The sequence below is a fragment of the Syngnathus leptorhynchus genome, chromosome 12, assembly GCF_054491065.1.
Source record: "Syngnathus leptorhynchus isolate UIUO chromosome 12, UIUO_Slep, whole genome shotgun sequence".
Classification (NCBI taxonomy): domain Eukaryota; kingdom Metazoa; phylum Chordata; class Actinopteri; order Syngnathiformes; family Syngnathidae; genus Syngnathus; species Syngnathus leptorhynchus.
Genome location: NC_141206.1, coordinates 1160548 through 1182707, shown reverse-complemented (window position 1 = coordinate 1182707; position 22160 = coordinate 1160548). Strand labels below are relative to the sequence as shown.

Sequence of the window (22160 nt, the reverse complement as noted above, 5' to 3'; positions counted from 1 at the left end):
CATCTAGATACTCTCTCTCCATGCTCTTTGTAACTTGTTTATAGTTCATGGTCATAATTCATTAAAGAAAAGAAAAAACGTTTCTTATTTTGAATTCCTATTTGTTGAAAATGAGTCTAGTCCTTTTTCTTGGTGGTGTATTTGACAAACCTACTCAAGTTTGACTTCTAATAATTCGTTTAATCATTTTAACACAAGAGTTTTGCAGAGATTTACATGCAGATGTACCAGTAATATTTTAGCATTTTGTTTACTGTCTTTGTTCTGAATTGTGACTTTGTGGCATTGATATCACAGGGTGGCGTCCCAGCTTCAAATACTACAACATGTGGGTTTCGCTTGCGGGAGCTGTACTGTGCTGCGTGGTAATGTTTGTCATCAACTGGTGGGCTGCTCTCTTCACCAACGTCATTGTTCTGGGACTCTATATTTATGTCAGCTATAAAAAGCCTGGTAAGTATGTCATCTTATATTTTCTTAAAATCCATCCATGATCTGAATCGCTTTTCCTCAAGAGGGTCGCAGGCGTACCGAAGCCTTTCCCAGCTGAGTAGGCAAGGGACACCCAGAACTGGTTGCCAGCCAATCATGGGGTACACATAGACAAAAAAGCTTTCACACTCACCTAAGGTCAATCTAGAATGCCCAATTACCCTACCATTCATGTATTTGGGATGTGGGAGGAAAGCCGACAACCCGGTGGAAACCCATGGGGAGAACATGCAAACTCTACACAGGAAGGCCAGAGACGGAATCTAACCCTGCACTTTTGAACTATGAGGCAACACGCTAACTAGCGCTCCACCGTGCCCCTGTCATCATAAACCAATAGTTGTCATATTTTTTATAGCAAAAACATTCACAGGACATGGAGGAAAATGTCAGTGATTTTTTTTTTTTTCCATTTAATAACTGATTCACCGTCATTTTGACAGCAATAACTTCAACCAAATATTTCCTTTAGATATACTAGATCAAACACGATCAGGATGAGTTTTGGACCATTCATTACAAAATAGTTTAGCAAGATTCCCGGGATGACTGAGTTATTAAAGCCAAGGGTTCACCTACTGGTACTTTTCCCTCCTCCCTGTCGTGTGACTGGTGAGAGATTTTGCTAAGCTCAAAACAACAATATGAAAATATATACTGTAATTGTTTGAATTGTATCAGTACGGGGAGTGTTTATTTTATGATATAAATTAAAATCAAATCACAGTTTATGATCAATTTATGCAGAAATCTAAGCAATTCCGATTGGTTCACTTCCTCGTACTGTGCCCCACTTGGAGGAGTGGTACTCAAATCAGTCTCATTCTGTTTTAGTCTGCCAGCAGAGTGAGTGAAAGTCTCCCACTCTGACTTCACCTGAAAGTCTTAACAAGTCATTTATTCATTTATTTATAATATATATTTATAATTGTTTTTTATAATTTTATAATTATAATTTTATACCAATAATTTATAATTTATATAAAAATATTTATAATATTATATATATATATATATATATATATATATATATATATATATATATATATATATATATATATGCCATATGAATGGCTCAATCTGCTAACAAGTTACTAATGTTACATGTTGCTCACATTTATACAGTAGACAATTCATTCTGTTGCACTAATAATGATGGTGAAAATGTGGGTGTACCCTCCCTACTTCCCGAAGTCAGCTGAAATAGACTCCAGCACGCCCACAACCCTCGTAAGGATAAGCTGTTTGAATAATGGATCATTATAATGACTCTACCGCTGCTATTCAAAATCCTGATGTAGCAAAATGTTATGATGAGCGTTATGGCCTTGATCTTTACTGATACCGATCACCAAAAAGAATTGCAAGTCCTGACACAATACTGGACAGTCACTCTGCAGTGCCCTTGCAACCTCTACAAATGCAATGCTGGCCTAACAACTTGGACCACACCTGTGTGTACACAGTTTGACATGCAGCTACACATACATACAAGGCTTTCTTATTGCCCATCACGCCACATGGGACAGATTGCCTGTGGCTCAGCGGGGTGACCCACAAACACACTTCCTAACTCCAATGCGCGTTTCTGCATGCATGTTCTCTCCCGTCCAGATGTGAACTGGGGCTCATCGACCCAGGCTTTGACCTACCATCAGGCTCTCACCCACACTTTACACCTCAGTGGAGTAGAAGACCACATTAAGAATTTCAGGTATAAAAGATAAGTAAGCGCGCATTAACGGATCATTGGATTGGATCATCTCTGTTATATGGTTAGGGTTAACATCTGAAGCTGAATGGTCATTCTACCATTCCCAGTTCAGATGAGATCTAATAAGCACTATGAAAGGCAGAATGATTAGTGTGGCTTCAGGGTTCATTCTCATGTCCTCTCATCACCTATTTATATAATCCTAAAGAGATTAACATATTTGCTTTGATTGTGCTAATCTACTTTAGATACCCACCCCCACTCATCCACCACCCCTCATGTCCCACTCCAAGGCTTGACCACAGTATAATGGTGGGGAGCAATGATGTACATTTTTGCTTATTTTTGTATGTAGACCCCAGTGTCTGGTGATGACTGGTTACCCTAACTCCCGTCCAGCTCTTTTGGACTTGGTCCACAGCTTTACTAAGAATGTGGGTTTGATGATCTGTGGTCATATTCGAACGGTGAGCAAATAATTCCTTATGGGATTAAATTTCCTACACATACTAGTACCTAATGGTATATTTGTGACGCATTTACAACATTAATCGGTACACTTAAAAAAAAAAGATTTGAAAATGCATTTCAGAATGTTTCAGATTATGTTAGCATTACACACAGTCAATCACTAAGTATTTCGTATAAGTAGTATTATTGTTATTTAGTATTTGTCTTTGCCACCTCACAGGGTTATAGAAGGCCAAACTTTAAAGATCTGGCAACAGACCAGTCTCGGTATCAGCGCTGGCTGCTCAAGAATGAAACAAAGGCTTTCTACACACCAGTGTTCGCAGAAGACATGAGGCAGGGAAGTCAGTACCTCCTCCAGGTAGGAAGACATGCCAATTAAATTACCTAGCAACAAACAAGTTTGTGGCAAAGTGAGTTTTATTTTTACAAATGTGTATTTACAACAGTTAACTAAGTCTGAAAGTTTTATCAAAGGTTAATGCTTATAATAGCATCTCTTCGTAAGATATGTTTCTTTCTGTAATATGAGTATTTCAAATTTACTAATATTTCATTAATATTTTTAGCTTATATTGATTATGGGCATGCTGGATACATGTTTAACCCAGTGTTGGACAATTTACTTCCAAAATGTAACATATTACTAGTTACTTGCATTTAAAAGTAATGTTTCTTTACAATATTACTGTCTATGTTGAGTCTTGATTTACTCAAGTTTAAGTTTGTTTTATTTATTTTTTTATCAAATTTATTTATTTAATAATGATTTTGACAATTTAATAGAAAATGATGATCCTAGGAGCCATGTTGTCTGGGGCTTCATGCCCCTGGTAGGGTCACCCATGGCAAAAGGGTCCTAGGTGAGGGGCCAGAAAACGTGGGTCCACCTTCCCATGGGCTCACCACCCATAGGAGGGGCCAAAGGGGTCGAGTGCAAAGTGAGCTGGGCGGCGGCCAAAGGCGGGGAGAACCTTGCCGTTCCGATCCCCGGCTGCAGAGGCTGGCTCTAGGGATATGGAATGTCACCTCTCTGGCTGGAAAGGAGCCCGAGCTGGTGTGTGAGGCAGAAAAGTTCCGACTAGACATCGTCGGACTTGCCTCCACACATAGTTTGGGCTCTGGTACAAGCCCTCTCGAGACGGGCTGGACTCTCTTCCACTCTGGAGTTGCCCACGGTGAGAGGCGTCGAGCAGGTGTGGACATACTTATTGCCCCCCGGCTAGGCGCCTGTACATTGGGGTTCACCCCCGTGAACGAGAGGGTAGCTTCCCTCCACCTTCGGGTGAGGGGACGGGTCCTGACTGTTGTTTGTGTCTATGCGGTGTTCTATTGTTGGACTTCTGTGCTCGACACAGATTTTCTATAATGAACACCATGTTCAAGCGTAAGGGTGAAGTCAGGTGGGTGCTCTGTGCACTTGACACCAGGACACCCTAGGCTGCGGTTCGATGATCGACTTTGTAGTCGTGTCATCGGATTTGCAGCCGCATGTTTTGGACACTCGGGTGAAGAGAGGGGCGGAGCTGTCAACTGATCACCACCTGGTGGTGGGTTGGCTCCGATGGTGGGGGAAGATGCCGGTCCGACCTGGCTGACCCAAACGCTCTGTGAGGGTCTGCTGGGAATGTCTGGCAGAATCCCCTGTCAGGAAGAGCTTCAACTCCTTCCTCCGGCAGAGCTTTTCCCACGTCCCGGGGGAGGCGGGGGACATTGAATCCGAGTGGACCATGTTCCGCGCCTCCATTGTTGAGGCAGCCGACTGGCCGTAAGGTCGTTGGTGCCTGTCGTGGCGGCAATCCCCGAACCTGCTGGCGGACATTGGCGGTAAGGGATGCCGTCAAGCTGAAGAAGTCCTATTGGGCCGTTTTGGCCTGCGGTACTCCGGAGGCAGCTGACAGGTACCGGATGGCCAAGCGGAACGCGGCTTCGGTGGTTGCAAAAACCCGGGCGTGGGAGGAGTTTGGCGAGGCCATGGAGAATGACTTCCGGACGCCTTTGAGGAAATTCTGGTGCACCATCCGGCGTCTCAGGAGGGGGAAGCAGTGCACAGTCAACACTGTTTACAGTGTAGGTGGCGTGCTGCTGACCTCGACTCGGGACGTCGTGAGTCGGTGGGGAGAATACTTCGAAGACCTCCTCAATTCCACCGACATGCCTTTCATTGTGGAAGCAGGGCCTGGAGACTCTGAGGCGGACTCTCCAATCTCTGGGGTCAAAGTCACTGAGGTAGTTAAAAAAGGGCCCCGGGGGTGGATGAGATCCGCTCGGAGTTCTTAAAGGCTCTGGATGTTGTGGGGCTTTCATGGCTGACACGCCTCTACAGCATTGCCTGGACATCGGGGACGGTGCCTCTGGATTGGCAGACTGGGGTGGTGGTTCCCCTTTTTAAGAAGGGGGACCGGAGGGTGTGTTCCAATTACAGGGGAATCACACTCCTCAGCCTCCCTGATCAGGTCTATTCAGGGGTGCTGGAGAGGAGGGTCCATCGGGAGGTTGAACCCAGGATTCAGGAGGAGCAGTGTGACTTTCATCCTGGCCATGGAACAGTGGACCAGCTCTACACCCTCGGCAGGATCCTCGAGGGTGCATGGGAGTTTGCCCAACCATTCCACATGTGTTTTGTGGACTTGGAGAAGGCGTTTGACCGTGTCCCTCGGGAGGTCCTGTGGAGGGTGCTTCGGGAGTATGAGGTGCCGAGCCAACTGATAAGGGCGGTTTGGTCCCTGTATCACCGATGCCAGAGTTTGGTCCGCATTTCCGGCAGTAAGTCGGATTCGTTCCCAGTGAGGGTTGGACTCCGCCAAGGCTGCCCTTTGTCACCGATTCTGTTCATAATTTTTATGGACAGAATTTCTAGGCGCAGCCAAGGTGTTGGGGGGGTCCGGTTTGGGGACCTCAGCATCGCGTCTCTGCTTTTTGCAGATGACGTGGTGCTGTTGGCTTCTTCAGGCCGTGATCTCTAGCTCTCACTGGAGCGGTTTGCGGTCGGGATGAGGGTCAGCACCTCCAAATCCGAGTCCACGGTCCTTGGTCGGAAAAGGGTGGAATGCCCTCTCCGGATCGGGGATGAGATCCTGCCCCAAGTGGAAGAGTTCAAGTATCTTGGGGTCTTGTTCACAATTGAGGGAAGGATGGAACGCGAGATCGACAGGCGGATCGGTGCAGCGTCGGCAGTAATGCGGACTCTGTACCGGTCCGTCGTGGTGAAGAGATAGCTGAGCCAAAAGGCAAAGCTCTCGATTTACCGATCGATCTATGCTACCCTACCCTCACCTATGGTCACGAGCTATGGGTCGTGACTGAAAGAACGAGATCCAGGATACAAGCTCCCGAAATGAGTTTCCTCCGCAGGGTGTCCGGGCTCTCCCTTAGAGATTGGGTGAGGAGCTCAGTCATCCGGGAGAGACTCGGAGTACAGCCGCTGCTCTTCCACATTGAGAGGAGCCAGATGAGGTGGCTCGGGCATCTCATCAGGATGCCTCCTGGACGCCTCCCTGGGGATGTGTTCCGGGCATGTCCCACCGGTAGGAGACCCCGAGGACGACCCAGGATGCGCTGGAGAGACTATGTCTCTCGGCTGGCCTGGGAACGCCTTGGGATCCCCGGGATGAGCTGGATGAAGTGGCTGGGGAGAGGGAGGTCTGGGAGTCCCTCCTAAAGCTGCTGCCCCCGCGACCCAACCCCGGATAAGCGGAAGATGGATGGATGGATGGATGGATGGATGGATGGATGGATGGATGGATAAAAAATGCCTTGCTGGTAAAGTTAACTTGTGATAAGGCTCTAACTTATATACTTTGGGCGATAATGTTAAAATTTTGACTCTGTGATGGGAGATTACCTTTTATTTATGTGTATCAATGAGGTTGCTCTTTTTGAAAATAAACATTAGAACTGATATTTGGTCCAGTAAATAATCCAAGACTGTACACCATTAACAAATCATCATATATACATACAAATTAAACCACATGAAGTTAATTGATAATTTGTCTAACAATATGGATGGAAATGTGGATAATGTGTGATAAAGGAAAATACACTGCTCAAAAAAATTAAAGGAACAGTTTTTTTTATCAGGGTATGGCATGAATTCAATTACACTTTTCTGATAAGGTTTTGGTCAGGCACGTGGCAGAGGGGGTTGTTAATTACTTTCAGCTGCATCTCCCAGTACAATCTCCAGAGCATGGAGGAGATTCCAGGAGACAGGCAGTTACTCTAGGAGAGCTGCACAGGGCCGTAGACTGTCCTCATCCCATCAGCAGGACCGATATCCGCTGCTTTGTGCAAGGAGGAAGAGGTTGAGCACTGCCCGAGCCCTACAGAATGACCTTCAGCAGGCTGCGTGTGTCAATGTTTTTGCCCAAACAGTCAGAAACAGACTTCATGAGGGTGGTCTAAGGGCACTATGTCTTGTAGTGTGCCCTATGCTCACTACTCAGCACCGTGGAGCTCGATTGGCATTTGCCATAGAACACCAGAATTAGCAAGTCCGCCACTGGCGCCCTGTGCTTTTCACAGATGAGAGCAGGTTTACCTTGAGCATCTGTGATAGAGGTGAAAGGGTCTGGAGAAGCCAAGGAGAGCGCTATGCTGCCTGCAACATCATTCAGCATGACCGGAGACGCATCAAATCTTCTTGCAACAGCACGCATGGATGTGTCATCCTGGAGGAGTTGGACAATCTGCGCAACTTCAGGAGGGTTAAGAAATCGCCTCATGCTTCCAGTCGTGATAATGATTCTTGCTAAAGCCAACACTTGTGGAAAATTAGGTAAAAAAGACCAAGAGGGAGGAGCTTGAAATGGCCTCCACCTGCAAAACCAGTCCTGTTTTGGGGACCATCTCATCGTTGTCCCTCTAGTGTACCTGTTGTTAATTCCATCAACACCAATGCAGCTGAAAGTGATTAACAACCCCCTCTGGCACGTGCCTGACCAAAACCTTATCAGAAAAGTCTAAATGAATTCATGCCATACCCTGATAAAAAACTGTTCCTTTAATTTTTTTGAGCAGTGTAGTTGGTGACCTCTGCTTTCGAGGGTTGTATTGACTCTAAAACTCTGAAACCAAATCTATAATTATTCTTAAAATAGCAACAGATTCAGTCTAGGGGAGATTTAACGACAGTATTTTTAAATATTTATTGAAAAAGGCAACACTCCAAGGATGAATCTTGTGTACTGAAATGGCAAGATGCTACTATTGTTGATTAAACTAGATCTTTATTTCTCCTTAAGGCTGCAGGTTTAGGCCGTCTAAAACCCAACACTCTTGTGCTTGGTTTCAAAAATGATTGGAGAGACGGTGACATGATGAATGTGGAGACATACATCAGTATGATTCAGTAAGTTTTAACCATTTTAATCTTCATATAATTACCTAATAATCCCTCAGCCATGCAGGCTAAAATATGTTTGAGTGTTATCTCAATGTATCCTTCAACAAAAGTTTTCTTTCTTAAAAGTTACATTCATACTTCTCATATTTACGAGGCTCTCGTAATCGATTTGAGATCTATGATTTGATAACTTGTTTTGTTTTGTGTTCTTCCTCTCAGTGATGCCTTTGACTTTCAGTATGGTGCTGTTATTTTGAGATTAAAAGAAGGATTGGATGTGTCGCATATCCATGGACAAGGTATGAGATTGTATCAAACTGTTTTTCTTCATGGTACAAATTGCAGAGATGAGAATTTTCCGCAGATCCGAGGATGTCCGTCTTTTTTTCCATCGAAAGTATCATTATTGTGAATCGTGTAAATCCGTTGACAACATGTTGTTTATATAGGGGGGAAGCGGCCGAGCAACATTAGCCTCGGCGACTCGCGAGCATTCGCCCGCCCGCCGCGACAGCATCTTACGGAAATCGGCTTGCCTGTGTAAACCTAACTAACTGGCAGCAGTGATGCGACAACATCCACCTTATTTTCGGCAGCATTTTGGCACTACTTTCGTCACATTTCCATTTGTTAACTCAATTTACGAGGAGAACTAAGTGTTTTTACACCGCCACAATGTGAATTTGCGATTGGGTTTTCATCACTTGTAGACCAGTTATTTAGTTAGATAGATCTAGGGATATAGTATATATCATCGCCCGCCCCCCCTAGACCCCCGGCAACTTTTCAGTGTTTTTTCACATTTGCCATTCTCATCCCTGTTTGATGACAAGACATGTGGTTGTAGATATATGTTGCAAAAATCTATAGTTTTCATTAAAAGGAAAAACTCCAGAATTGATTGTGCTATTTTGATGTTTTATATTCACCTTGGTAGCCCACCAAGCAGGAATATTTTTTTAACAAAACTGTTGAAATTGAGTGATGAAATTAATGGTTTTGGGGTTTCCAACTGCCAAAATCCAGGAGCTTTGCCCCCTGGGCCCCCTCCGGGGCGTTTCCCCTGCGGCCCTGAATGGGGGCCTGTGGCCCCTGCAGCCCGCAATGGGGGCATGCCAGTGGTTTTTCGCATTTGCCGTTCTCATCCCTGAAATTGTGTAATAGACCTCTTTAGACCTGGTAAACAATGTGCTGTCATTTTTGGGGTGTGTGGTTTAGCTAGTTGCAAAAAAATCCAGGGTGCTCGCTTGAAAACGTGGTGTTTAAATTTCTAAATATCGTATTTTCCGAACTATAAGTCGCGTTTTTTTTCATAGTTTTTGGTGGGGGGGGGGGCACTTATACTCAGGAAGTATATATTCACAAATTTTAAAAATTCAAAAATCCGCGATGTAGTGAAACCGCGATAAACGGACCGCGATGTAGCAAGGGATTACTGTAATTTGAACTGCAACTGACATCAGCGGCGCACATGCGGCGGTGTTTACTTAAAGGACAAAGGATTCAATCACGGGATTTAATGACTTGGAGTGACAGAGATTGTTTGATAAAATTGTTGTTTGTAATTATATGGGCCTGCGGAATAATTTGAACTGCAACTGCGACGAGTCCGACGTCAGCGGCGCGGCGCACACATAAATTTATGTTGACATAAAGGACGATCGAGGGATTTAATGATTTGGAGTGACAAAGATGGTTTGATAATATTGTTGCTAATATAATAGTTTTGATATATGATTTATATATCGTTATATGGGCCTACGGAATAATTTGAACTGCAACTGACGTCAGCGGCGTGGCACACACCCAGCATTGTTTACATAAAGAACGATCGATGGGTTTAATGATTTGGAGTGACACAGATGGTTTGATAATATTGTTGCTTATATAATAGTTATTTGATATATAATTTATATATCTTTATATGGGCCTGTGGAATAATTTGAACTGCAACCGACGTGCGCGGCGCACACCCGGCATTGTTGACATAAAGGACGATCGATGGATTTAATGATTTGGAATGACACAGATGGTTTGATAAAGGTGTTGTTTATCCATCCATCTTCTTCCGCTCATCCGGGGTCGGGTCGTGGGTGCAGTAGCTTTAGGAGGGACTCCCAGACTTCCCTCTCTCCAGCCACTTCATCCAGCTCATCCCGGGGGATCCCAAGGCGTTCCCAGGCCAGCTGAGAGACAGTCTTTCCAGCGTGTCCTGGGTCGTCCCCGGGGTCTCCTACTGGTGGGACATGCCCGGAACACCTCTCCAGGGAGGCGTCCAGGAAGCATCCTGATGAGATGCCCGAGCCACTCAATGTGGAGGAGCAGCGGCTCTACTCTGAGTCTCTCCCAAATGACCGAGCTTCTCACCTTATCTCTAAGGGAGAGCCCCAACACCCTGCGGAGGAAACTCATTTTGGCTGCTTGTATCCTGGATCTCGTTCTTTCGGTCACGACCCATAGCTCGTGACCATAGGTGGGGGTAGGAGCATAGATTGACCGGTAAATCAAGAGCTTTGCCTTTTGGCTCAGCTCTCTCTTCATCACGACAGACCGGTACAGAGTCCGCATTACTGCCGTCGCTGCACCGATCCTCCTGTCGATCTCGCGCTCCATCCTGGATTAACTCGTGAACAAGACCCCAAGATACTTGAAGTCTTTCACTTAGGGCAGGATCTCATCCCCGATCCAGATAGGGCATTCCACCCTTTTCCGACCGATGACCATTGACTCGGATTTGGAGGTGCTGACCCTCATCCCAACCGCTTCAAACTCGGCTGCGAACCGCTCCAGTGAGAGCTAGAGATCACGGCCTGAAGAAGCCAACAGCACCATGTCATCTGCAAAAAGCAGAGACACGATGCTGAGGTCCCCAAACCGGACCCCCTCAACGCCTAGGCTGCGCCTAGAAATTCTGTCCATAAAAATTATGAACAGAATCGGTGACAAAGGGCAGCCTTGGCGAAGTCCAACCCTCATTGGGAACAAATCCATCTTACTGCCGGAAATGCAAATTCTGGCATCGGTGATACAGGGACCGAACCGCCCTTATCAGGCTCGGCACCCCATACTCCCAAAGCACCCTCCACAGAACCTCCCGAAGGACACAGTTGAACGCCTTCTCCAAGTCCACAAAACACATGTGGACTGGTTGGGCAAACTCCCATGCACCCTCGAGGATCCTGCCGAGGTTGTAGAGCTGGTCCACTGTTCCACGGCCAGGACGAAAGCCACACTGCTCCTCCTGAATCCGGGGTTCAACCTCCCGATGGACCCTCCTCTCCAGCACCCCTGAATAGACCTGATCAGGGAGGCTGAGGAGTGTGATTGCCCTGTAATTGGAACACACCCTCCGGTCCCCCTTCTTAAAGAGGGGAACCACCACCCCAGTCTGCCAATCCAGAGGCACCGTCCCCAATGTCCAGGCAATGCTGTAGAGGCGTGTCAGCCATGAAAGCCCCACAAAATCCAGAGCCTTTAAGAACTTCGAGCGGATCTCATCCACCCCCGGGGCCCTTTTATAACTACCTCAGTGACTTTGACCCCAGAGATTGGAGAGTCCGCCTCAGAGTCTCCAGGCCCTGCTTCCACAATGAAAGGCGTGTCGGTGGAATTGAGGAGGTCTTCAAAGTATTCTCCCCACCGACTCACGACGTCCCGAGTCGAGGTCAGCAGCACGCCACCTACACTGTAAACAGTGTTGACTGTGCACTGCTTCCCCCTCCTGAGACGCCGGATGGTGCACCAGAATTTCCTCGAAGGCGTCCGGAAGTCATTCTCCATGGCCTCGCCAAACTCCTCCCACGCCCGAGTTTTTGCCTCATCAACCGCCGAAGCCGCGTTCCGCTTGGCCATCCGGTACCTGTCAGCTGCCTCCGGAGTCCCGCAGGCCAAAAAGGCCCTATAGGATTCCTTCTTCAGCTTGACGGCATCCGTTACCGCCGGTGTCAGCCAGCAGGTTCGGGGGTTGCCACCACCTTACGGCTACAGCTTTGGTCGGCTGCCTCAACAATGGAGGCGCGGGACATGGTCCACTCTGACTCAATGTCCCGTGCCTCCCACAGGATGTGGGAAAAGCTCTGTCGGAGATGGGAGTTGAAGCTCTTCCTGACAGGGGATTCTGCTAGACGTTCCCAGCAGACCCTCACACAGCGTTTGGGTCTGCCAGGTCGGACCGGCATCTTCCCCCACCATCGGAGTCAACCCACCACCAGGTGGTGATCAGTTGACAGCTCCGCCCCTCTCTTCACCCGGGTGTCTAAAACATGCGGCCGCAAATCCGATGACACGACTACAAAGTCGATCATTGAACCGCGGCCTAGGGTGTCCTGGTGCCAAGTGCACACATGGACACCGTTATGTTTGAACATGGCGTTCATTATTGACAATCCGGGATCAAGAACTGCTTCAGATGGGCATGGCTCAAGAGCAGCATCATCATACAACTTAGAACACAGTTCGTCCGTAAAGTAGATGTCCCGTGGAAGGTTTTGTGTATTCTCTGTCAAGATATTTTCAGCTATGGAGGTCGCGGCGCTAGGAAGATTAAGGAAAACACAAAGTTACGTTTTTACTTTTACAAGCATGTGGGTTTAGAAAGTAACATGTTACAGGTAAGCTAATGTTAGGCTATTGTCATGATATCGTTAAAGAACAAATCTTTAATGATATAATAATGAATTTTATTTGTAAGGCGCCTTTCAAGGCACTCTAGGTCGCCGTACAGAGATAAAATAGCATACACAGTTAAATATAAAAACATGTTCATTATAGAAAATCCATGTCGAGCACAGAAGTCCAACAATAGAACACCGCTCGGGTTCAGGTCGGGGTGGGGGGCGTTCCTCCCAATCACGCCCTTCCAGGTCTCACTGTCATTGCCCACGTGAGCATTGAAGTCACCCAGTAGAATGATGGAGTCCCCAGAAGGAGCGCTCTCCAGCACTTCCTCCAGGGACTCCAAGAAGGGTGGGTACTTATGTTATAGTTATTTGGATAACTGTCAATGTTATGTTCGGCCCGTTCTCAGCTCTTCGTTTGTGTTTATGTCACGTTAGCATACAGTATCATTTAGCCTGTTGTTGCGCGTTCATATTTGTTCTTGGTGTTGGATTTTTGTCGAATACATTTCCCCCAAAATGCGACTTATACTCTGGTGCGACTTATATATATATATTTTTTTTTTCACTTTATTGTGCATTTTATGGCTAATGCGACGTGTATTCCGGAGCGACTTTTTGTCCGAAAAATACAGTAATGTTTATACCAGTTGAATTGTGTTCATTATGTCGTCATTGATGATAGCCATTGTATTCTTTTGTTCAGACAAGGGTTATAGGTCTTACCTGAGCAAACATTTCTGACAGTTTTGAAAGCGGAAGTTGCTCCCGAAACTGTCAAAAATGTTTGCAAAGTCTACTTTATTGTCAATTTCTTCACATGTCAAGACACACAAAGAGATCAAAATTTTGTTTCCTACTATCCCACAGGGACAAGACATATTACACACACATACATAAATATATACACTATATATATATATATATATATATATATATATATATATATATATATATATAGTGTATATATGATATGGTCCACGGACAAACAAAACATTCACGTAAACACAAACAAGAAGGCACATACAATGAATAAATAAGAGCAATGAACAAATAATAAATAAATAAGAGGACCAAAAATGGAGCAAGTAAACCTTTTTGCATACAGCAGACAGTCAGAATATAGCGCAAAAGTAAAGGAGTAGAGCAAGACAGCCAATGTAGCCCAAAAAATCAGGACGTTATGCAGCCGAGGGGGGAGAGAGTTCAGGATCCTAACAGCCTGGAGTATGAAGCTGTTGGTGAGTCTGGTGGTGCGGGAGCACAGGCTTCTGTACCTCTTCCCAGAGGGCAGTAGATCAAACAAAGTGTGAGCGAGGTGACTCGCATCACACACAATTATGGTCGCCTTGTGGGTGAGATGGGAGGTGTAAATATCCTTCAGGGAGGGGAGTCAAGCACCAATAATCCTACCAGCTGTGTTCACTATGCGCTGCAGGGGCTTCATGTTGTATTCAGTGAAGCTACCACCCCACACAGCGATACTGGAGAAGACGCTCTCAATGGTGCCACGGTAGAATGTGGTCATGATGGCTGGTGGAGCACTTGCTCGCCTGAGTTTCCACAGGAAGTACAGGCGGCGCTGAGCTTTCTTCGTCAGTGATGCAGTGTTGGTGGTCCAGGAGAGGTCTTCACTGATGTGCACCCCCAGGAATCTGGTGCTGCTCACTCTCTCCACCACAGCACCGTCGATGGTCAGTGGCAGGTGTGGGTGTGACCCTTCCGGAAGTCAACAACAATCTCCTTGGTCTTGCTGACGTTCAGCAGGAGGTTGTCCCTGCACCATGTGGCCAGAAGGTCGACCTCTGACCTGTCTTGAGTCTCGTCGCCCTTGGTGATGAGACCCACAAGAGTCGTGTTGTCAGCAAATTTTAGCACGCGGTTGTTGCTGTAGGTCGCAGTACAGTCATGCGTCAGCAGGGTGAAGAGCAGCGGACTGAGCACGCAGCCTTGAGGGGCCCCCGTGCTCAGCGTGATGCTGCTTGAGATATTGTCGCCAACGTGCACTACTTGAGGCCTCTGACAGAGGAAGTCCAGTAGCCAGTTGCAGAGGTAGGTACTGAGTCCCAGTTCGTCGAGTTTGCAAATGAGCCGCTGTGATACAATGGTGTTGAATGCAGAACTGAAGTCCACAAACAGCAATCTCACATACGAGTCTCTTTTTTCCAGGTGTGTGAGGGCTGAGTGAAGGTCAGAGCAGATTGCATCCTCAGAGGACCGTTTGGCTCGGTACGCAAACTGGAAGGGGTCAAGGGTGGGGGGGGAGAATGGATCGGATGTGAGTCATGACAAGCCGCTCAAAGCACTTCATGATGATGGGTGTCATTGCCACGGGGCAGTAGTCATTGAAGCAGGATGGAGCAGTTTTCTTCGGCACAGGTATGATGGTGGCAGCCTTGAAACATGATGGGTTCAGGCTTTGTCTTTAAGACCTACGACCCTTGTCTGAACAAAAGAATTCAATGGGTATAATGCTTATACCATTTTTACTTCGCGGATTTTTGTTTTTCGTAGGTGGTCCTGGAATGCATCTCCTGTGCAAAACGAGGGATCAGTGTAATCTCTTATCATATTACATGGGTCGCGCATCAACATACAGGATGCTGACATTTCTCGCTGCCATCTTCTATTCAGTCACTCTGCTTGTTCACACTCATTTTCTTTTTAAAGGAAGTTTCAATGAATTCTATTTTAATTTAACTCGTTTCTTACAGATGATTTGCTATCGTCTCAAGAGAAGTCCTGCGGGATGAAAGATGTGATTGTGTCCATTGACACCAGCAAAGATTCTGATGGGGATTCATCCAAGCCGTCTTCCAAAGCTACAAGTGTCCAAAACAGTCCAGGTTTACAAAAAGGTAAGAGAATCCATAGGAATGTGACGACACTTGTTCATACTTATTTCATGATGGATGTTTACTTTTGCAGGAGAGTGATGATGTCTTGATGGAAATAGTTTTCTATTAGAATTTATTTCATATGTTTAAGCAAAGGTAGGGCGGCTAGGTGGCGCACTGGTTAGCATGACCCTCCTCACAGTTAGGAGGGTGTGGGTTCGATTCCACCTCCGCCGCTCCCTGTGTGGAGTTTGCATGTTCTCCCCGGGCCCGCGTGGGTTTTTCGCGGGCACTCCGGTTTCCTCCCACATCCCAAAAACATGCTTGGTAGGCCGATTGAGCACTCCAAATTTTCCCTAGGTGTGAGTGCGAGTGCGACTGGTTGTTCGTCTCTGTGTGTCCTGTGATTGGCTGGCAACCAGTTCAGGATGTCCCCCGCCTACTGCCCGATGACTGCTGGGATAGGCTCCAGCACGCCCAAGATGGATGGATGGATGGATGGATGGATGGATGGATGGATGGATGGATGGATGGATGGATGGATGGATGGATGTTTAAGCAGAGGTGCAGCGTTTAATCGATTGTCAAAGTGGTCTAATTATTTTGGATTATTGAGTAATTGTTTGGATACCATTTTTATTTAAAAGTTCTCCAAATAACTGAAATATTTTTTTCTAAACCGGAAATATTCTCCAATTTATGTGGTCCTCCAGGATAGCAGACTGATGATCTTGATGTGCAGTCAAAATAAAATGTTTGGTTTTACTGTACTGGTTTTAACTGAATTATAATTTTTTTCTGAACTAGTCATTTGAAATAATGTTCTGTTTTTGAGTAAAGTGGTGGTGATTAAAACATTTTTTTCTCCTATCCGATTTACTTAGTAATCAACAGATTAGACGATTATTAAAGTAATCATTTGTTGCAGCCCTTCATAGAAGTGAGATTGATCACCAGGTCTTAAAATTTCCGTGTTTCTTAACACTGTCGTCTGTCGTTTTTGTCATGTTTGATGTTTATATTATCTATCTGTTTATATATTTATTCATTAATTTATACTGCTGGCAACTGAATTTCCCCATGGGGATCATTAAATCATCATCATCCATTCATCCATCCATCCGTGAGACAGCTCTTGTGGAACATGAATGATTAAACGTGTTGTCGGTCATTTTTACACATGTTCTTAGGTATGAATTTGCAGCAATTAGCATTGTACTTGTTTATTCATAGCTTTCTAGTCAGTATCCTGTTGAAGTTTATTGTTTGTGTTTTTCTGACTCAGATTGAGGGATTTTTGGTCAACCGTTATGAGGTTGTAGGTAAGGTAGTAAGGTAGCGCATAAATCCCTGTCAGTCATAAAAAAGTGGTTTATACAAGAGTTTTTTCAAGATTAGACTCAATGTTTGATTCACACATCTTCCAAATGACTGATCTGAATAATACATGACATTTTACATAAAAGGACACTGTAATTTTGTTTTTTATTTATTACTTATTTCCCTAATTTTTACACAATTTAAGTGTTTTTTTTTCTTTATTGACATCGCTGAGAAAATTTGGGTCTTCAGCCACAAGAACTCTTATGGGAATCAAATTGCAATTGTAAATTGAGTTTTTCTCTCCTTTTGTCTTATATTTCCCAGATGATGAAGATGATGGCAAAGCTACATTCCAGCCCCTGTTGAAAAAAGGCAGGATATCCACTTAAATAAGTGGCCTTATGTCTTTCTTTCGCAGCATAACACTTTCTTCTCTACACTTTTCTTCTCTTGTTCATCCTTTGTACTAACAAAACCTTTCCTTAAACTACCTTTTTAAATCCATTAGTTAACATACAACAGTGGTACCTTGACTTACAAGGTAAATGTGTTCCGTGATAAAAAGCGTAATTCTATTGACTCATATCAGATACATTTTTAAATTAATTGAAACTCTATTCCAGCTCCCACCACATTTTTTGTTACATTCAAAAAATGGATGGATGGATATTTTACACAAAGTTAAATAACTGTATTATGAAAAAGAAACTATACCAAAAAAGAAATAATTACTGTAAAACGGGAGTCCCAACGCTTAAGATTAATCTCTGCCTTTAAATGGGGTGAGGCCGAGTGGGCGACTCTCTGTGCTCCTGTGAAGTTTTGGCCACTAAGATATCTGTTTCCGAATGTTCTCATATTTGTGTTTGACTGTTCTTAAAGGGTACCTTTGGTCAAACTGTAGAACGTAGGCACTGATTTAGTATAAAGTAAATCTACAATATGAAAAAAGAAATAACACAACACCTCTTAGGGACAAGAGATATATAGCCTGAAACATTGCTGTTTGACTGACACTTTTGCTGCCTGGGGAAGAAAAATGGCGCCCCAGATTTGATGTCACAGAGTTGAATCCGTTTTGGGGCGCCCCAATCAGGCCTATAGACTACCTTTATAAGAAATCGATTATGTTGAAATTTAAGGGTAATGTGAGTAATGATGTAGGAATAAATGAATACAACGATTAGATGTTCGATAGAAAAGGTTGTGCGCCCCACTCCACCCCTTCGCCCTGGCAAAGCTATCCGGCTGCCTAGCGAGCTCGAGGCAGGGACAAGTATTCTAGTATACAGGGATGAGAATTTTCCATGGATCTCCGTGTTTTTTTCCATCAAAAGTATTTTCGTGAATCGTGTAAATTCGTTGAGAATTTAAAAAATATATATATATGGGGGAGCGGCCGGCTAGCTGGCCGGGCAATGTTAACTTCGGCGACTCTCGCGGGCATTCACCCGCCCGCCGCAACAGTGTAAGCTACTTTTCCGTGCTTTTTCACATTTGCCATTCTCATCCCTGTATTATACAAATCAGCTTCCAAACATTAAATTAAAAGACCAATTGATCATAGCCATTACTAAAATCACTTAACAGGAAACTGACTTCCCTGGCAAAATGCGCTTGCCCGCCATGATAGGAAACCAATGTAAACAAACCACAATAATTGCGCAGTAATTTATCAAAATTGGGGACAAAACTGCTTATCACAGATACATTCCTGTCTCAGAACGGCAATGTTTTGTCTCTGGGATCACTTTTCATGATGCTGCTGCCTTTTCGCATCAGTTTTCCTCTGTTTATGGACAAAAATTGTTGGCACTGCACCAACGCTGGGGACGAGATTGGAGCCAGCCAAGATGCTAACAACTTGCTGACGTCATGCAGCTGCTGGATCCAAACTACCGGGCCACAAACTAAGCAACATGGATGCTCCCATATTTCCATGTCACACTTACTAAAAGCCATTTATTTCCTACATGAGTTGCTTTTTTAAAAAAAATTAACGTCAGGGATTTGATTAAGAATAGAATAGAAAAATGTTAATATGGCTAATGACCAAAGGTACACTTTAATGTCCAGTAAACAGTTGCAAGTACATTGATTAAGGTTACGTTTTTGAGTGCACTAATAAGTCAAGGTATCATAGTACAGTCAATAGGATAAATAGGTACCAGACTGGCCCGCCAATAGTAAAAATAAATAAAATATTCTTGGGTGCCGAAGTGTGAGGTGTAGACTGTATGTGTGATGGTCGGGCTCTCTGCTGTCTGTCACAATTGTTTGTTGTTTAGATACTATATTTTTTTCTTTTCCTGCTATTCAAGTTCAAGATTATTTGCTCAACTGTGCTGTGTGTTCTAGTGCCTAAAACCTAACCCAATTCTCTGTGCCAACATTTTTTTCCTCCAAATAGCTCTTCTCTGCAGTTGCCACATTGTCTGTCAGGTGTCTAACCAACTTGACTAGCCAAGGGTGCTTCAAAGCTGGAAAGCTTTTTTCTGTTGTTGTTTGTATTTTCTCAGGATTGATGTAATATCAGGGCCCATGTTTCTAAAGATTCTGAAAATCACCAAAGTGCTCTTAACTCAACCTAAAAAATCCTAGCAATGAGTCTTAGCTCGGGAGTGTTTTAAAAACATTCTCAGACAACTCTGAGCAAGGAATGGAGAGAAACCCCTATTTTTTTAGGAGGTCTTATTGACACCCGTTGCTAGGTATGACTCATCATTTCAAAAGCTGTGTTTGGTTCTTCTATTGGTTTTTACTTGGCAGTTGGCATACAACTTGGTGGTGAACTACCACCACAAATTGGTATAGAATGTGTATCCTAATTTCACTCAGTACAAAAGAAATGAAGAGAAAAATGAATAGATAAGTGAATAAATATTTTTGATCCTAGTAATGATATTTCTTTCAAATACTGCAATCAAATTTCAGAAATACACTTTTGGTGATCATGGCCAAAGTATGAAACTTCAAATTGATAAACTTAACCAAAGAATTTATTCTTGTGGAGTCAATGTATTTGAAAAAATATCTCACATAAAAGAAAATATCTGTTAAATGAATAGTGAGCTGTATTTTATTTAGTAACCTACAAACATATTGACAGTCGTAACGATTTGCTTATGTACTATTCTACAAACAGAGTGATAGTCAATCGTTTTGGTAATACTGACTGCCATACATACTTTGCACTTGCAACATTTTAACTCAATGAGGGTAAAATTGCTCATTTCATGAATGCACTTATGCCATTTTTGGAGAATACCCCTCCTGCCTCTTCTGTTCTTTGTCCTTTGCTTAGAAAACTCCCAAGATAATAAAATGTCCCATCACCTGCTTTAAACATAACTCAGCTTAGGAGCTCTTTTAAGAGCTAGTATTCTTTGAGAATAGTTTGTATCTTTACAAGAATCTACTCTATACTTTTAGGGGGAATTCAAATAATTTTCTAGACTATGGCCACGAGGAGCAACTCTTTGCACTAAGAATCTTTAGGAATACGCCCCCTGTTCTATTACTGTATTGCAGCTTGAATCTCTAAGCTTTAGACTATTGGACTTTTGATAAGCAAAAACTGCTTTAAATGTTTCATTTTACGGTTGAGACGGTTTGATTTTTTTCCCGTTACATTTTCAAGAGACAATTTGGTTATTTATAGTCTTTCAGACAGTCTTTCGGACAAAAAGTTTTTACAATCAATTCCTAGAATATATCAGGATAATCCATGTTTTAGTTGTCCACACTAGACATTTCATTTTGTTTGGGTTGGGTTGAAAACCAGCCGTAAATGACAATGTAAAATCGAGTTTTGTTAGTTTGTTTCCTTGTGCTGTTTTGTGCATGAATGTGACTGGCAACCCTCCCTGCAGATGAGAAGAACATGAGTGTGCCATTGAATGTATCTGATCAGAGATTGTTGGAGGCCAGCCAGCAGTTCCAGAAGAAACAAGGGAAGGGCACAGTTGATGTCTGGTGGCTGTTTGATGATGGAGGTGAGGCTGTAAAAGAATGATAGATATATTGGGCTTGATTGCCAAATATGATCGGACTATAAATGATTGATTCCCAAATATGATTGGACTATAAATGTTTAGACTGTTTAAGAAAATCACTGTCGTGGTACATTCATTCACCTGATTTTGGTGTAGGCAGCATGGGTCCAGTTCCCATTCAGTGACGGTGTGAATGTAAGTATAAAAAGGGTTTGCCAAAGCCTGGGGCACACGACAAGATTTACGACAATAGTTTTGAACGTACCGTGTCTGGTGTGCAGTCACACTGCAAGAGCAACTCATCACACACGAAGGGATATCATTCATGAGTATTGCCACATTGGATGGGAAATCTCGCAAAGCCTCCCGAGATTAAATGTAAATAAACACAGCGGACAAAGAAGTGACACCTTTTGGTTTGTTTTTAGCAGAAAAAAATGCGATAAAAAGAAAAAGCCTTGGTCAAAGGAGTGGAGACAATGCAAACACAGACTTTCTGTTGCGCAATTATTGTTTTCATTTTGGGTTCAGCGCCGCCTTGTCACTGTGATTTCTGATTGGCTGCACGTCAGTGTTAACCGGCCCGTTTGTCCTCGGGGGACGCCACACAATTCTAGGGGTCTGTAGCTTTTCAATAAAGAACAATACCTATCACAATAAACGTGTGCGACCCAATTCAAGTATTCAAGTATGTATTTTTTAAATTTTGAACATTTGTTCTGTTTCATTTTTTTTTATGAAGGTTTGACTCTACTTATTCCCTATCTGTTAACCAACAAGAAGCGATGGAAGGATTGTAAGATTCGTGTTTTTATTGGCGGCAAGATAAACAGGATTGACCATGACCGCAGAGCGTAAGTACTGCTCAGTCCTTTCCAAATTTTCCAAGTTCGGAGTAAAATATTGTTGGAGATTAAATTACTTTTTAATTACTGTACATACGAACACATAGAAGTGAGTGAGTATTATAGTCTTTAGAGCAGGGGTGGCCAACCAGTCTAAGAGCCACTGTGTTTTTTACTGTGTTACCGCAAAGAGCCACATCATACACATAAGCACACATGAACACCCCCCCCCCCCCCCCCCCACACACACACACACACACACACACACACACACACACACACACACACACACACACACACACACACCTCTGCTAAACCAAATTTATTCTGACATTATCATGTCACGCACCAACATGATAATGACAGAAATTGACTCCTACAATACTAAGACCACAGGCCAGTCATTTTCTCACACACACAAACTCTCAGTTCAACAAAGTCCACAAACAAAAACATAATAATTTACAAAAGCGTTTTATCACTTACTATGCATGTTGCTTAGTGCATTCCTTGCCTTGAA

At 44.0% G+C, this 22160-nt stretch overlaps 1 protein-coding gene across 1 annotated transcript in view; it reads left to right on the top strand.

Annotated features, from left to right (window-relative positions):
• The window catches only part of slc12a2 (solute carrier family 12 member 2), a 92867-nt gene that overhangs the window by 52130 nt on the left and 18577 nt on the right, over positions 1-22160 (top strand). Inside the window, exons 14-23 of the mRNA XM_085927027.1 lie at positions 298-453; positions 2107-2206; positions 2562-2673; positions 2898-3038; positions 7924-8030; positions 8244-8323; positions 15355-15498; positions 17125-17172; positions 20673-20795; positions 21538-21649. Of these exons, the coding sequence (XP_085783153.1) occupies positions 298-453; positions 2107-2206; positions 2562-2673; positions 2898-3038; positions 7924-8030; positions 8244-8323; positions 15355-15498; positions 17125-17172; positions 20673-20795; positions 21538-21649 (1123 nt within the window). The remainder of the gene's footprint in view (positions 1-297; positions 454-2106; positions 2207-2561; positions 2674-2897; positions 3039-7923; positions 8031-8243; positions 8324-15354; positions 15499-17124; positions 17173-20672; positions 20796-21537; positions 21650-22160) is intronic.